This window comes from Globicephala melas, chromosome 5 (genome assembly GCF_963455315.2).
Source record: "Globicephala melas chromosome 5, mGloMel1.2, whole genome shotgun sequence".
Taxonomy (NCBI): Eukaryota; Metazoa; Chordata; class Mammalia; order Artiodactyla; family Delphinidae; genus Globicephala; species Globicephala melas.
In genome coordinates, this window is record NC_083318.1 from 76,210,570 (window position 1) to 76,224,716 (window position 14,147).

Here is a 14,147-nt window from a genome sequence, read left to right on the forward strand (position 1 = left end):
TGCACGCTCTTCACTCTCTTCTCTTTTTGCCATTGCGAAAGGATGACAACTTGAGCAACCACCTTAGACCCAGAGATGGAAGCTGCGGCATGTTCCCCCGGTTGGGTCCCTGGATGACTCTGTGGAGCAAAGCCAGTTACTCGCTTTTATCTCATTTCAGCCCATGTATTTTGGAGACATTGATTTTCTGCCATTTTTTCATATGCCAACGGCTAAGCTGCTCTCTCAACTAGACTCCAAATTAGAAATGCCATCTGGTTTCAAAAAATAGTAGTGGGAGAAACCTGAGTGTAACAGAACTCCATTTTAGGTATATTTGAACCATAGATACACACATATACATACCCTACCAAACAATAACTTGTGTTTACAAACTAAATTCATTAAAAAGAGGCACGGTCCTTGGTAGCTTAAAAAGGGTGGCAGAAGGTTTTATTATAGCAATATTTAATGCAATGCAATGTATACAGTATGTTCTATATCGTTAATCTTCGGTGTGAACAGGTTAGCTTCATATATTTATCTTTTTTTCTTTTTCTGCAGATTGTACACAAGGGCAGGAGGCTTTTTGGTTTTATAGGCCACGCTTCTCCGGATGCGCTCTCCTTTGATGTTAACTACATGTGGCAAGAGTGGGCGCCGGACCGTCAGGACTGTTCCTTGAGGTGTGTAGCCTCGGAGGTGCAGTTTGTCCTTAAACTGTGGCGTTACTGCTACCCAGCCTATGCAAGAACATGGCAGAACACAGGTGGTGTTAGCAACTATCTTATTAAAAACACCAAACACAGCTCAAAATGGAAACCCAAGGGAGGCTACTGCTGTCTTTCACTCTATTTTTTAAAAGCATACAATGCATTTGTGAAAAGGTACAGATTTATTTTCAGAGTAGGTTACATCTTATGAATAATCTAGTATGTATTTCTTAAAATATTCAGCTTATGTCAGTTAAGGCATATCTGTATAAAAATATACTAAAGGTCAGTAAGGCTACTTTATTCACCTTTTAAAAAGTGCCTGGTGTAGGGACCTCCCTGGCAGTCCAGTCGATAAGACTCCGTGCTTCTATTACATGGGGTGCGGGTTCGATCCCTGGTCAGGGAGCTAAGATCCCACATACCGCGCGGTGCGGCCAAATTAAAAAAGATAAAAAAGTGCTTGGTGTAAAATTACCTGCAGAGGAGAACTTGATATCAGCCACTGCTTCAGGTTCCCCAAGTCCTTCATCTAATGTGATGTCTTCAGCAACAAGAGGAGGAAATCCTGCCATTCTTTCTTCTCCACCCATTGGAACCTTCCATTGGGAGGAGATGAAGATATTTGGAGGTTCAAATTAAACCCCTGATAACTCTAATATTAAGTAAAGCACTGATAAGATAATACTGTACAGGTATCAAGAATAAAATCCTTTCAAACCATTTAACTGTTGAAAAAAACCCAAATCACACTTCTAGGTCAAATGAAAAGCCCGGGAGCTCTGTGATGGATGAAGCCTATAGATCCCAGTGACAAGGGCCCCATGTGGGCATCCAACTGGTGGTAACGTCCAGACAGCAGAATCTTGCTTTATTAGCTTACAGTTTTTACAGTCCTCCATAAAGCTTTAGACACAATAATTTTGGGCAATTAAAGCAACATCCTTCCAAATACCTTATTTCTTACAGGCCTGGCTGGACACACAGATTAATCCCTGCCTCATCACCTCTCAAGGGTACATGGATAACGGGTAAGATTCAGCTTCTATGTTTACAGGTGTTTCCATGAATTGGAAGTAACTGGATAATAATTTACCTGTTTATTAACAGATCTCTCCGTGTTTAGCACTAAGACACAAAGATAGCTATTACAATATGTTCTATATGGTCCCTACCCCCGAGGAGATCAGAAGGTGGAAACAGCAAGTAAATAAATTACAAGGTAAGAAACGTGATGAGAGGCATCTACTAAGTACTGTGATTGTGAAGGAAGTAATGAACGTGGTTTGGTCAAGGAAAACATTAATGAAGAGCAGAATTTGAAAAATAGATTAAAGTTATTCAGTGGGAAGGTATCCTGGGTTAGTATCATGTACACAGAAATTGGAAAAAGGATAATGAGTTCAGAGAACTGTAGTTTAACTGTGCAGAGTATGTTATGTGTGTCTGTGCATTACTGATGAGGCTATCAGTTTAGACTTCTCTCAGTAATGTGGAACTACCAAGGAATTATAAGCAGGAAAGAGAAAAGAATCAAGAAAGAATACTGTGGCCTGCTTTGTATTTTGGAAAAATCTGCGTAGTGCAGGGTTTCTCAACCTCAGCACTATTGACCTTTTGGGCCAAATAATTCTTTGTCTCGGGAGGCTGTCCTGTGCATTGCACAATTTTTAGCAGCCTCTACTCAGCATCCACCAAGTTGTGAAAACCAAAAATGCCTCCAGTCTTTGTCAAATGTTCCCTTGGGGTAAGAGTCAACCCTGGTTGAGAACTACAGCTGTGATGGGGTGAGGGTGGGCAGAAGGCAGTAAAACTGGGAGCTGGGAAAATACCTCAAAACAGGATCTCAAAACAGCCTAAAGAAAGTAGATTACAGTTTGGACTATGAGGCTGGACTCGGTGATAATTAGGAGGCAGGATTGCCTTTGACTTGGGAGGTGAGTAAGAAAACCAGAAGGCAAGGATGAGCCACAGAGCAGCCCAAGAAACCATTTGTATTACACCGGAAGAGAAGCCTCAGTGTTGTTTTGTGAATTATCAGTGAGTCCACTCTGAAGACTACACAGATGCATGGGGGTGGAGCCCTACCCTGAAAATCCCACATGTCTCTGGAGTATTAACTTTAGGGCAGTTATTTCGATGGAGTTTTAATTTCACTCTGGCTTTCTTAGGAAATCCAGAGAGAAAGAAGCATTTACTTCCCAAGTCAGGTTGGTTTTATCCTTGTTGAAGGGCGGGTGTGTATTTTGTGTTTTGACTTATTTTCAGTTGTATGAGCGTTAATTAATGGTAAATCACCTCTGCATTGGATGTACCCGCTATTTTTGCAGTAGGTATGTCCCATAATCTTCATCACCACAAATACGGAGCAGTGACAACAGTCCCCTTGCACTTGATCTTCTCCACAACCTCGTGGTGTAGGTACAACAGAGAGAGGTAAAGGAAACTTACCTAAAGTCACACAGCTTCGTTAAGTGGTGGAGCAGAGCAGGATTTGGACCCAGCCTGGCTCCAGAGATCTTAACTGTCATACATTACACACCAGCCAACAGTGTGTACCCATGTCTGGTTAAAGATCTGTAAACAGGCCCCATTCAGTCTCTGGTGAACTTGGAACAATTTCAGTGGCATAGAAAGGGCACAACAGGGACTGCAGAGCATGGGACGTGAGGAGTAAACTTGATTGTAAAGAGGAGGAATGAGCGGGACACTGAGTTTTGTTTTTTAAAGATTAGAGAGAGGGACTTCCCTGGTGGTCCAATGGTTAAGACTCTGTGCTCCCAATGCAGGGGGCCCAAGTTTGATCCCTGGTCAGGGGACTAGATCCCACATGCATGCCGCAATGAAGATCCCAAGTGCCACAACTAAGACCCAGCATAGCCAAATAAATAAATATTAAAAAAAAATAAAGATCAGAGAAATTTTAACACACTGCTTAACAGGTCAAAGGAAGGAGCAAGTAAAGCAGGAGAGAAGAGGTACAATAACCTCTAAGTGCCTGGGATTAAGAACCTGGGAGGAGAGCTTTTCCACTCATACAAGGGCTTCTCAACTCAGCACTATGCACGTTTTGGACCTGATAACTCTGTGTTGTGAGGTGCTGTCTTGTGCATTGCATTATGTTTAGCATCATCTCTGGCTTCCACCCACTAGATGCCAGTAGCATCACCCAGTTGTGAGAAAATCTGTAACTTAGAGCTCTTCACTCACAGTATACAGCACAACTTTCTGCAATAATGTGACCGCTGGGCAGTTGAAAAGTGGCTAGTACAAGTGAAGAACTAAATTTTAAAGTTTATTTCATTTTAATTAATTTATTTAAATAGGCACACGGGCCTACCGTATTGGACAGTATGACCTAGAGAAAACCCAGCTCTGTCACTATTCTAGGATCGGTCCAATCCAACGTCCCTTTTCTATAGGAGCCCACCTCACAAATATAGTCAAAATCCTCAAGGTGAACAAGGTCAGGGGAGAGCTAGCTGAGAGTGTAACAAAGATGGTTCTATCCAACAAAGGCATTTTTAGCAGGGCCCTGGGACTATCACAGGGTGTGTTAACCTAACTATGCAACCATCAAAGCGTGTTGTCTTACCTTGAGTAACGTATGACCCCCGTGTTTCTGATATATAGTGTCTGCCTTGTCCAATGAAGTAATGTGAACGGGAAGGAAGTTGGAAGCCACAACTGTAAACCAAGCTGACTGATTTCCCTTAAGAAAGGAAGAAGGAACTTATTTTATATAATGAAAAACTTGCAAAACCAGCACATAACAAGGTATGATTAAAAAAAAAAATGGAATTCCCTGGTGGTCCCCTGGTTAGGGCTCTGCACTTCTACTGCACGGCGCACGGGTTCGATCCCTGGTTGGGGAACTAAGACCCTGCATGCTGTGCAGTGCAGCCAAAAAAAACAAGGTGGGGGGGGGGGCAAAATATGGCAGAATACTGCATTTCACCCATTTACATAAAACTATGATTCCTTCCATAGGTTTGTTGATACTTAAAAAAAAAACAAACAAACGTCTATTATAAAAAACAAAAAATACTGTCTGCTTTAAGCGTCCCTGTGTAAAGTTTGGTTTAAAATGTTAACATTCTATGGTCTCTATGGAAATACATAAGGTTTTAAGTGTGTAAGCCTAAATTTCCAACAAATTATGAACAAACACAAAACCAAGAAGTGTGCTAAGGCAATGGCTTGCAGGTTGCATTTAGTGTTGTTGGACATATCCATGTTTCATTTTCCATTTTTCTCCTCACTTTGGTAAAACGGGGATCAATTCTACAGTTGCTCTAAAATCTCTGAGTGATGCTATGTAAATGAATACCAAACCCAAAAACACATCTATAAAAGTATACACATCATGGAATATAAAGAGCATGGAATTTATTTAATGCATATTAACCCTGCACTTAAAGGTACGACCTCTGATTTCCATGTAAGACAATACCACAGGAGAGGGAAAGTATCTTTGCTTAATGCCAAGCTGTATGGGGCACTCGACTGCCTACTGAAGATACAGTTTTTTAAGACCTATTACTTTTTTTCCCCCCATTTCATTATCCCAGGTTTTTACTATAGACATTTTCAAACACACACAAAGGAATAGTATACCAACCCCCACATAGTCATGACCTGGTTATCAACATTTTGCTAGTCTTGATTGTATATCTGCTTCCTTAAAGTAAATCCCAATACTAAAGTCATTTTTCAATGGTACGGACTTTCCTTACCTTCAGAAAATCTATGCGGCCTATGGCACCCAAAAATAGAACCATTCCTGGTTTAAGCACGAAAGTTCTTGGAACAATGGAATGTGTTGGCAAAACAATATTTACTTCTTTTTCTGTTAGAAGACTTAAAATCTGTAAAGCAGAGGGCAGGTTTTTTAGAGAATTACTTTCAATGAACGTCTGATATATCATGCTTTACCTGTAGGATAAAAAGTTATTATATATTCCAGGCTTCACAAGAAATCAAAGTATGTATTTTAGAATTTTCTGCACATAAAATTCATATATTCTTTCTAAATGAATCAATTTATAGATGGCTTTACTCTTGTTTTAAAACTTAATCTTGAGTAATGGCAAAATAACTTTACAGGAATATGAAACAGCAGCATCCTCTGAATTCTGTCAAATTTGCTGTGAACTGAAAACACTGATGATTCAATCCCAGGAGAAAAAATATGTTCTCTCGTCAAGCCTTCTAGGGAGCAGTAGTTTTCAGATAAAGGTAAGGTAAGGTAACGTGCTATATTCTGTCCTAGTGGCAGCTATGCATGCATTAAATGAAAATGATCACCCCGTTCTTGGAGCAGGCAAAGAGCTTGAAGAAGCTTTTCTAAATTCCAGTCTTTGGTTTCCTTATTTCCTCCAAATACTCAGCAAAAAAATGAGAGAAAGTTATGAATCCTGTGGCTTCTAAGGATGAAGAGTTCCTAAATAGACTAGAGAAAATGGAAAAGAAAAGCCAGGCGGTACAAGATTCTTGTAAGACTTAGGGAATCAAAATCTGATTTAAAAATTTTTGAGAAAGTAAAAAAATGGCCAGAAGTCTTTTGTGAACTTGCTTCTTAAGAAAAATAACAAGGAGATAACAAAATATGTGATATCTAGGGAGACTCACAAGAGAATATGTAAGGGGGCTGTGAGTATTTGTGCTTGAAAAAGCACATTAAAAGCCACGTGCAGTAAAGAAATATTTTAACCCTTTTAGCAGAGACCCTAATACTTCACAATAGAGTTCCTTGGTTCAGTTTGGGAAACACTGGTTCAAGGCATTAAATATATCAATAAACGGACAGAAAATCAAACTGCCTGAGAGAACTCTTATATCTAAAAACTTGAGGGTCTCACTGCAAATTAGCAAATCTGAATTTGCGAGTTAGCAAAGTCTTGCCTTTCTGACTAATTGACAAGAGGATATACATGACTGAAGTAACTGCTATCTCTGACCTAACTGAGCCTAAAACTGAAGAATGAGTTGGTGAAGTTAAAGTTAAAGAACAGTTAAAGTTAAAGTTGAAGTTAAAGTTAAAGAACATTACTAGGAAGCACTACAGTTACTCTGAAGTTCTGGATTGCTAAGGAAGTAAAAACTGGACACAATTATTCTAGGAGAGAGAAAAAAAAAGTTAAAAGGTACATCAAATTCTGAGAAGGAAACAAGTGATTCTGATGAGGCAAAGGAAGGAAAAGTATCTAAGAATCTAATGTTGTTTCATAGGGATATACAGAGATAACTAGGTGAATTAGAACCTGGTCACTAACCATATTCAAAGGAAGCTGATTAGTGGATCTGTTGAAAGGCAGTATCCTGGATACACACTTGATTCAGTCAGTGACTTGGATAATGATCAAAACTGCAAATGAGGGCTTCTCTGGTGGCACAGTGGTTAAGAATCCACCTGCCAACGCAGGGGACACAGGTTCAAGCCCTGGTCCGGGAAGATCCCACCTGCTGTGGAGCAACTAAGCCCGTGTGCCACAACTACTGAAGCCCGCGTGCCTAGAGCCCGTGCTCCGCAGCAAGAGAAGCCACCGCAATGAGAAGCCCACACACCACAACGAAGAGTAGCCCCTGCTTGCCACAACTAGAGAAAGCCCACATGCAGCAATGAGGACCCAGCCCAGCCAAAAATAAATTAAGTAAATAAATTTAAAAAACAAAAAAACCCAAAAAAACTGCAAATGAATAAAAGGTTCTGAGATATAACAAATATGTAGGATATAGGCTGAATTTAAGATAAAATAAAAGTTGCCCGGGAGATCCTGCAACTGGACTAAAAAGATATACAAGGGCAAGATAGGTAGAGTTGATCCTATTCTAAATTAGGTTCATCTGAGGGCACTTACATAAGAAAGTTAGTTCTTTGTGTCATACTTTCAGGAACAAAAACAAATTAGAATTCGTTCTGGAAAGGGTCCTTTGTTCATAGCCTGTTCTCAGAATAGCTATAGGAAATGAAGACAAACCATCTGGATTATGTCAGCACAGTAAGTGCTCCATGTTTGTTGGCTGAACTAATGAAAGAGAAGAAAAGGGTAGAGTGAGGAAGAGAGAGGATATTACACTCTAAAACATTTCAATGTCTGGCAAAGGGAACTAGACATTATATTTGTTCTATACACCTTTGGGGAACAATAGGTACAAATTACAGGGACACTGCTCGGCTCAATATAAAGAGCAGGGTTACCTTGGGAGGTGAGGTGACACTGCTTCAGCTGATGGTGAGTCACTCCTTACTTCAATTCAAGGTGGATGCACCTTCTGGTGAACATGTTATAGAGGGAACTCAAGCATGGAACAGGTGGCTGGACTGCAGTGATATTTATGATTTCTTCCAACCTCAAAATCTAGGATTCTGTAAATGTCTTCCTAACTAAGGTAACAACCACAAGGATAGAAGTAGGTAGTTAGCAGTGACGTCTACCAAATGGCATACAGTACTTGATGGCATATAGATTCATCCCTGAAACGCTTCTATGCATGAATCAGAACTGAGTCTAAAATGAAAGGATACCTCTTTTTCTGCCAATTAAGACACTACTCTTGCAATTGAAAGTTAATGTTTCTAAAAGACATTAAATACCTACACAATTTTCTTTTGTAATTCCAGGGGTGTCATAAAACCAGTGGGCATCTTTCACATCTTGCGGGGTCAATTCTACTCGTTTGGTGGATTTATCTGCAACCATAACAGGTTCATTTCCCATGTCAAAGGCAAGTGAATCGGCATCAAACTCAAAGGCAGCTTTATTCTTCTGTTCTTCTGAATACAAGAATGTTCTTCCAACTCTTCCTAGAACAAGTTATACTGAAGTTAGTAGTCACTCCTTTAAAGCTTTTGACTTGAGACAGGTAGTTCTTAAGTTTGCCTCGTAGAAGTTACTAGGACTAACAATGGTGTTTGGAAGGAAGTGAGACCACAATGATACTTTTGCTTTATTTCTAAATGCAGTGGGAGTCGGACTCTTGCATTGATCAAGTATGTGTGGCTGGCTGTGCACACTGGGCAAAGGGGGAGAGTTTTGGGAATCAAACTGTTTTTAGTAAAGAAAGGTTGTAAAGAGATACCAAGGAAAGGGGGACAATCCAGTTTAAACCTGCTGCAGGTCAACAACTTGTACAGGGGGCTGGTATCTTAGTGAAAATGCTTGTTGCTGACAATGGCCAGAGAGGCAGTTATTTGCATTTCCTTTCCTGGATTTCTCCAAGTATCTACTGTCTCAATTTTCCCAACACAATGAATTCTGGGTTTCCAAACAGTAGCCTTGCCTCTAAAAGGCCTCTGTGTTCCAGAAAGAGGAAGTGTCTCTCCCTACAAAAACTGGCTAGCTCCAGAGAGCTCTATTTCAGGTTGTTCTACAGAAAATTTTAGCATAGACCTAAGGAAGAGTTTTCCTACAGAAGATGCTTACCTACTACGTAACCATGCTTTTTCAAGAGATTAAGTTTATTTTGTTCTTGCTGACTAAGATCTTCTTCTGCTTCCGTTGCATCTTTTTTAAGCCTTTTTTGCCTTTGAAACATTCTGTAAGGAGTTGGGTTACAAATAGGAAACTTCAGAAGGTTTAATGTAGTACCTGAAATACCAAAGAAGACATATATTCTCATAAACGTTGTACAAGAAAATGGAATAAAACATGTATGAGGATCTACACTGTCTTGGATACTGTGATTATTTCTCTTAACTTTCATGACAACCCTCCACAAAATTATTCTTACTTTACAGATGAGGCAATAGGTTCAGAGATTGGCCCACAAGCTCAACCAGGATTTGAATGCCAAATCTACAGGCCTGATCTTTTACATCTTCTGCATACTCCTAACCGGTATAAAAGCACTTCTGTGTATAAGTCAACCAGTGTCCCTGACAGAGAAGTACAGCTTATCAAGCAAAGTTCAACACTGGTTTCAAAGAATCAAATGAAGTAGTTCACTTTGCCAACTATTAGATACAAACAGGTCACAGAAGGACCCAGTTTGCAATTACTACAGACGTTTCTTAAAGTCACAAAGTTGATATTTCTTTGCAACAAAGCCACATATATTGCATTAGTGAATTATTCAAATGTTAAATCTGTATAGTACTCTCCTGACTAAACTCAAGATATGAAGAGTGAGACTGAAGGGTGGAGGGAGGTTTAGAAAGTAAAAGGACTTTCTGGAGAAATATACAAAGAACTAAAGTTACAAGGGAAACCTCCAAGAGAGCAGACACTGCTTTGTCCCCTGGTTCATCTACAGTGCCTAGAACAGTGACTGGTACCTAGAAGTACTCTAATTATTTCTATTGGAAAGTTACTAAAACATGTACTGAATTTCCAAGCATTAAACTGACACAAAAGAGAAATGTGACCGAAGTAGGTAGAGAATTTTTAAAGGAAGCCTCCAGCCGGCCCCTGGTGTACATTAAGGAGGGATATAGGACTAGGTGCCTGAACTACGATCAGACTTCCAGCTTCTCAGAAAACGAAGGAGGGTACTTCCCTGGTGGTGCAGTGGGTAAGACTCCACGCTCCCAATGCAGGAGGCCTGGGTTCGATCCCTGGTCAGGGAACTAGATCCCACGTGCATGCCACAACTAAGAAGCCAGCCTGCCGCAACTAAGGAGCCCAAGTGCTGCAACTAAGGAGCCTGCCTATCTCAAGACCAGGCACAACCAAATAAATATTTTAAAAAAATACGAAGGGGACGGGCATCCTAAGGCTCACCAGGCCAAGAGGAGATGGTGGCTCTGTCGATAGCCTCAGCGCCCTTGGCGATGCAGTAATCGGACTCCAGGAGCGTGTTGAAGAGAGTGGACTTGCCAGCGTTGGTGGCGCCAACCAGGTAGACGTCGCCGCGGTAGCGCCAGGAACGCTGGAGCGCGGAGATCAACTCTTCGACTCCATAGCCAGTCTTGGCGCTGATGAGCCGCACGTCTCTGAGCACCGTGCGGGACCTGGGCGAAAGATTCGCATTCTCCCCATCCCGTGGCCGGTCCCCGCTGGGGTGTTGTGGCCTTCGGTAGCCAGGGGGCGGCAGGAGCCCGGCGCGGGTACAGTCGTCCCACAGTCGCTCCCGGAGCCGCTGTCGGTAGCCGGGAGTATCCTGGGGCAGCAGGTCCACCTTGTTTCCCAGCACGATCAGCTGCTTGGGGCCCACCAGCGCGGGCAGGTGGGGCAGCAGGGAGTCGGGCAGATCAAGCAGGTCCACCATGTACAGCACCAGGGCGGGCTCGGGCCGCCGCAGCGCGGCAGTCACTAGCTCCAGGTACTGCTCGCGACTCACCTGCACGTGCAGGGCGCGCCGGTGATGCACCAGCAGCCAGCAGCGCTGGCACACGGTCTGCGTCAGTCCGCCGTCCTCCTGCGCCGCCGCGCTGAGGAACTTCTCGCTGGGCAGGTAACCGGGCAGTCCCGGGTCCTGGCAGTGCAGCTCCGCCCCGCAACCCGAACAGTTTAGGCCGCTGGGCGGCACCGTCGCGTCCGGGTGCCCCACGACCGGGTGCACCCGCCGGCCGGTGCGTAGTTTCTGCTGCCGCCGCTCCTCCTGCCGCTGCAGCACCCGTCGCTCCTCCTCCTGACGCTGCTGCAGCTCCCGCAGCTGGTCTTGGAGGGTCACTGCGGGCTCCGAATCCGGGACGTACTCGGGGAACACAAAACTCTCCTCCATGTCAGCCCTTCCTTGGTTATCCCCAGTCGCTGTCGCGCCACGGGGAAGCCCACATCCCAGGCCGGATGAGTGCCGGGAGGTGGAGTTGGTCGCACATCTCCTCTCGAGGAGCGTCTCCCGGAGGCCATGGCGCGCTATCGTGGGAGTGGATCCCCGCAGGAAGCTGCACAGAAGCCTACGAGTGAGGCCCGCGGGCAGCATGAGAAACGCGGGCGTGGGCAAAGGGGCTGAGCCACCTTTTCTCACGTGCTCTGTGGCCCCAGATGTGCGTAAAACGGTAGCGACAGCCCGGGACTACCTGAGAGCTGTCATTTTTCAGCGTCGCACTTCAGCTCCTCCCGCGTCTAATCTCGTGAGTTCTCGCGATGAAGGCTCTGTGGTCAGAGAGCCCACTTAAAGCGGAGATAAATGCCCCGGGCACCTTAACTGGGGTGGGTTGGCCCAATAGGCTAGTGAGTGAGGGTTTATCAACTTTCAGGCTTCTTCAACGCGCCGCCGCTGGCACTACCTGCCGTTAAGAAATCACATTTTTTAAAGCTTCGTATTGTTTTGTCTTTCAGATTGGAAAATAGAAAATCTAATGCCGCAGACTTATGGCCACAATTAAAACCTTTTATTAATACATCTTCCTGGCTTTATTATTTTTTTGCGGGTGTCAGTATTTGTGCAACAACATTAAAATATTTCTTAAACATTTTAAAAAATTGACTATGGTTTATGTACACAGAAATCTTTTTTTTTTTGCGGTACGCGGACTCACTGTTGTGGCCTCTCCCGTTGCGGAGCACAGACTCCGGAGCACAGAAATCATTTTTTAAATCTTCGTATTTTTAAGTCTTTGGAACCGAAAAAAATAAAGCACGGCTACAACTAAACCCTTTATTATTAAATCTTTTTGACTTTTTTTTTTTTTAGGTGCCATTATTTGTGCAACAACACTGAAAAACAAAGTTTCATTGGCTGGATCCGACTCAAACTGTAAGGAACAGTTCTCATTCTCAGGCACGGGGAAACTTCAGCCCACAAATCGCGCATGCACAATACTAACCCTTAACACAGCTTAACGTACCCTTCGCGCAGGCGCAGACCTTAATTGGCGTCTTTGTGGGCGGAGCTTCGTGTGGGACGCAGCGTATCCTGGGAACGCCGGAGACGGAAATTACTTCGCCTCACGCTGCAGACGTCGGAGTCGTTGCGCGCCTTTCCGTGTGTGATTCTAGAGTTAGGAGCTCCGGAACCGTTTGCCAATATGTATGACGCGGACGAGGGTAGGTGACCACCCAGAACACTCCGTGGCGACCCGTCTAAGGGGGGAAACGTGGGTAGCTGGACGAGTTGAGGATTTGCGGTCTCCTCCTCGGCCCGCCGCACCATGGCCCCAGTCGTTTCCCCACACTCCCGAGGCCGGGAACGAATCCGGGATTTTGAGAGGTGGAGGGTGCAGGGAACGTAGCCTTTATCATCTCGGTCAGGGTGACTCTTGTTCTCTCCTCAGTCTGCCCCTGGGTGAGTCTGACACTCCCTTCCCGTCTTGAAAACAGCGCGCAGAACCATGCGACAGGTTCCGTTGTTCCGACATTGAAGCAAAGGACTCCTTTTTTGATTTCCCTTAAGGCGAGAGTTAATGAATTTATGAATAGTTGAATTTTTGAGCATCATCCTGTGCCAGGCATTGTGTTAGGCTCTGGAAGAACTCTGGGGACAAGGAATATAGTTTCTGTGTGTGTGCGGCGCGGGGGCAGGGTTTGGTTTAGTTTGGCGTTCCTTCATGCTGTCATATGCCTAAGTAAATTATTTTAAAAGATGACCTTTACATTTCCTCTATCCGCGAGATGACACAGTTCTAGATGGTATGTATTTTAACGAACAGGGACAGTATGTCTTTTTTTTTTTACATGTAGAGTTCGTAGTCACGTGTAGTGTATTTTCATTGTATATTTTTAATGCTCCCTCTTCCGTTCTCCAAAGCTGCTATTTCAAAGTTCGTTTTCTTCTAGCTCCCAATCTCCTGGCCACCGCTTACATTTCTCTTTATTCCCTCAGCTACTTCATGGAGAAAATAGAAGCAAAAACTTAAACTCTACTGTTTAAACTTGTCTCATTTTTATCTTGCGTCTAGAAATTTATTAGCATCATTGTATTCTTTTTCTTAACTCCTGAGAAAAAAATTCAAAAAAAGTTTTTTCAGCTTAATTTTTTGAGTAGGTAATATAGTCTCATTTCTCAGAGGCTAGAAAACAAAAATGTTAAAAAGGATAAATGATGTACAAGTATAACTAAAACTGACTTCATTATTATCTCTCCTTTTCCAACCTTCCTACTTCTCCTGGGTGGCTGTGATAATAACATCTAGTGTGCCATCAAAGCTAGAAATCTCCAAGCCATTTTAGATACCTTTGTCTATTTTACCTCGCCCCCCATGTGTAGGAGTCAGTAATTCCAGACCATTCAAGAAGCACTTATTAATAATTTATTTTGGATATGTATCAAATTTTGAATCAAAGTTGTTAAGTTTTACAGACTATGTATATAGGTCAGAATAGAAAAACAAAAATAGAGCACATTTATTCTTTTCCATAAGAAGATGAGACTAATATTAGCACCAGTGCACACTGATTTTTCAAATGCCCCATTTTATAAATTACTGTTGCTGCACAAATTCCCCAAAGTTTTGCTGCTTAAAAATTATTTAATATGTTCATGGATTAAATGAGTCAGGAATTTGGACAGGCATAGTAGGAATGACTTGTCTGTTGCCTGATGTCTGTCAGTGGTTGAACTGGGAAGACG

At 42.9% G+C, this 14,147-nt stretch overlaps 2 protein-coding genes across 2 annotated transcripts in view; one reads left to right on the top strand and one right to left on the bottom strand.

Annotated features, from left to right (window-relative positions):
- Positions 1-402: 402 nt before the first annotated feature.
- Positions 403-11,980, bottom strand: LOC115865672 (nitric oxide-associated protein 1). Its single transcript, XM_030880662.3, has 7 exons — positions 10,415-11,980; positions 9,119-9,283; positions 8,294-8,499; positions 5,429-5,560; positions 4,288-4,404; positions 1,171-1,291; positions 403-722 (listed from the first exon to the last, which is right to left on the bottom strand). Exons 1-7 carry the CDS (start codon positions 11,556-11,558, stop codon positions 520-522), a joined length of 2,088 nt encoding a protein of 695 aa, XP_030736522.1. The 5' UTR covers positions 11,559-11,980; the 3' UTR covers positions 403-519.
- Positions 11,981-12,469: 489 nt separating this feature from the next.
- Positions 12,470-14,147, top strand: part of POLR2B (RNA polymerase II subunit B) — a 48,331-nt gene continuing 46,653 nt past the window's right edge. Inside the window, exon 1 of the mRNA XM_030880660.3 lies at positions 12,470-12,625. Within this exon, the coding sequence (XP_030736520.1) occupies positions 12,607-12,625 (19 nt within the window). The 5' untranslated portion in view covers positions 12,470-12,606. The remainder of the gene's footprint in view (positions 12,626-14,147) is intronic.

Coding starts and splice junctions, on each gene's coding strand:
- LOC115865672 (XM_030880662.3), bottom strand. CDS start 11,558: ATGCTGCCCGCGGGCCTCACTCGTAGGCTTCTGTGCAGCTTCCTGCGG. Junction 9,284..10,414: donor CACCATCTCCTCTTGGCCTG/GTGAGCCTTAGG, acceptor TTGGTATTTCAG/GTACTACATTAAACCTTCTG. Junction 4,405..5,428: donor GCCGCATAGATTTTCTGAAG/GTAAGGAAAGTC, acceptor TCCTTTCTTAAG/GGAAATCAGTCAGCTTGGTT.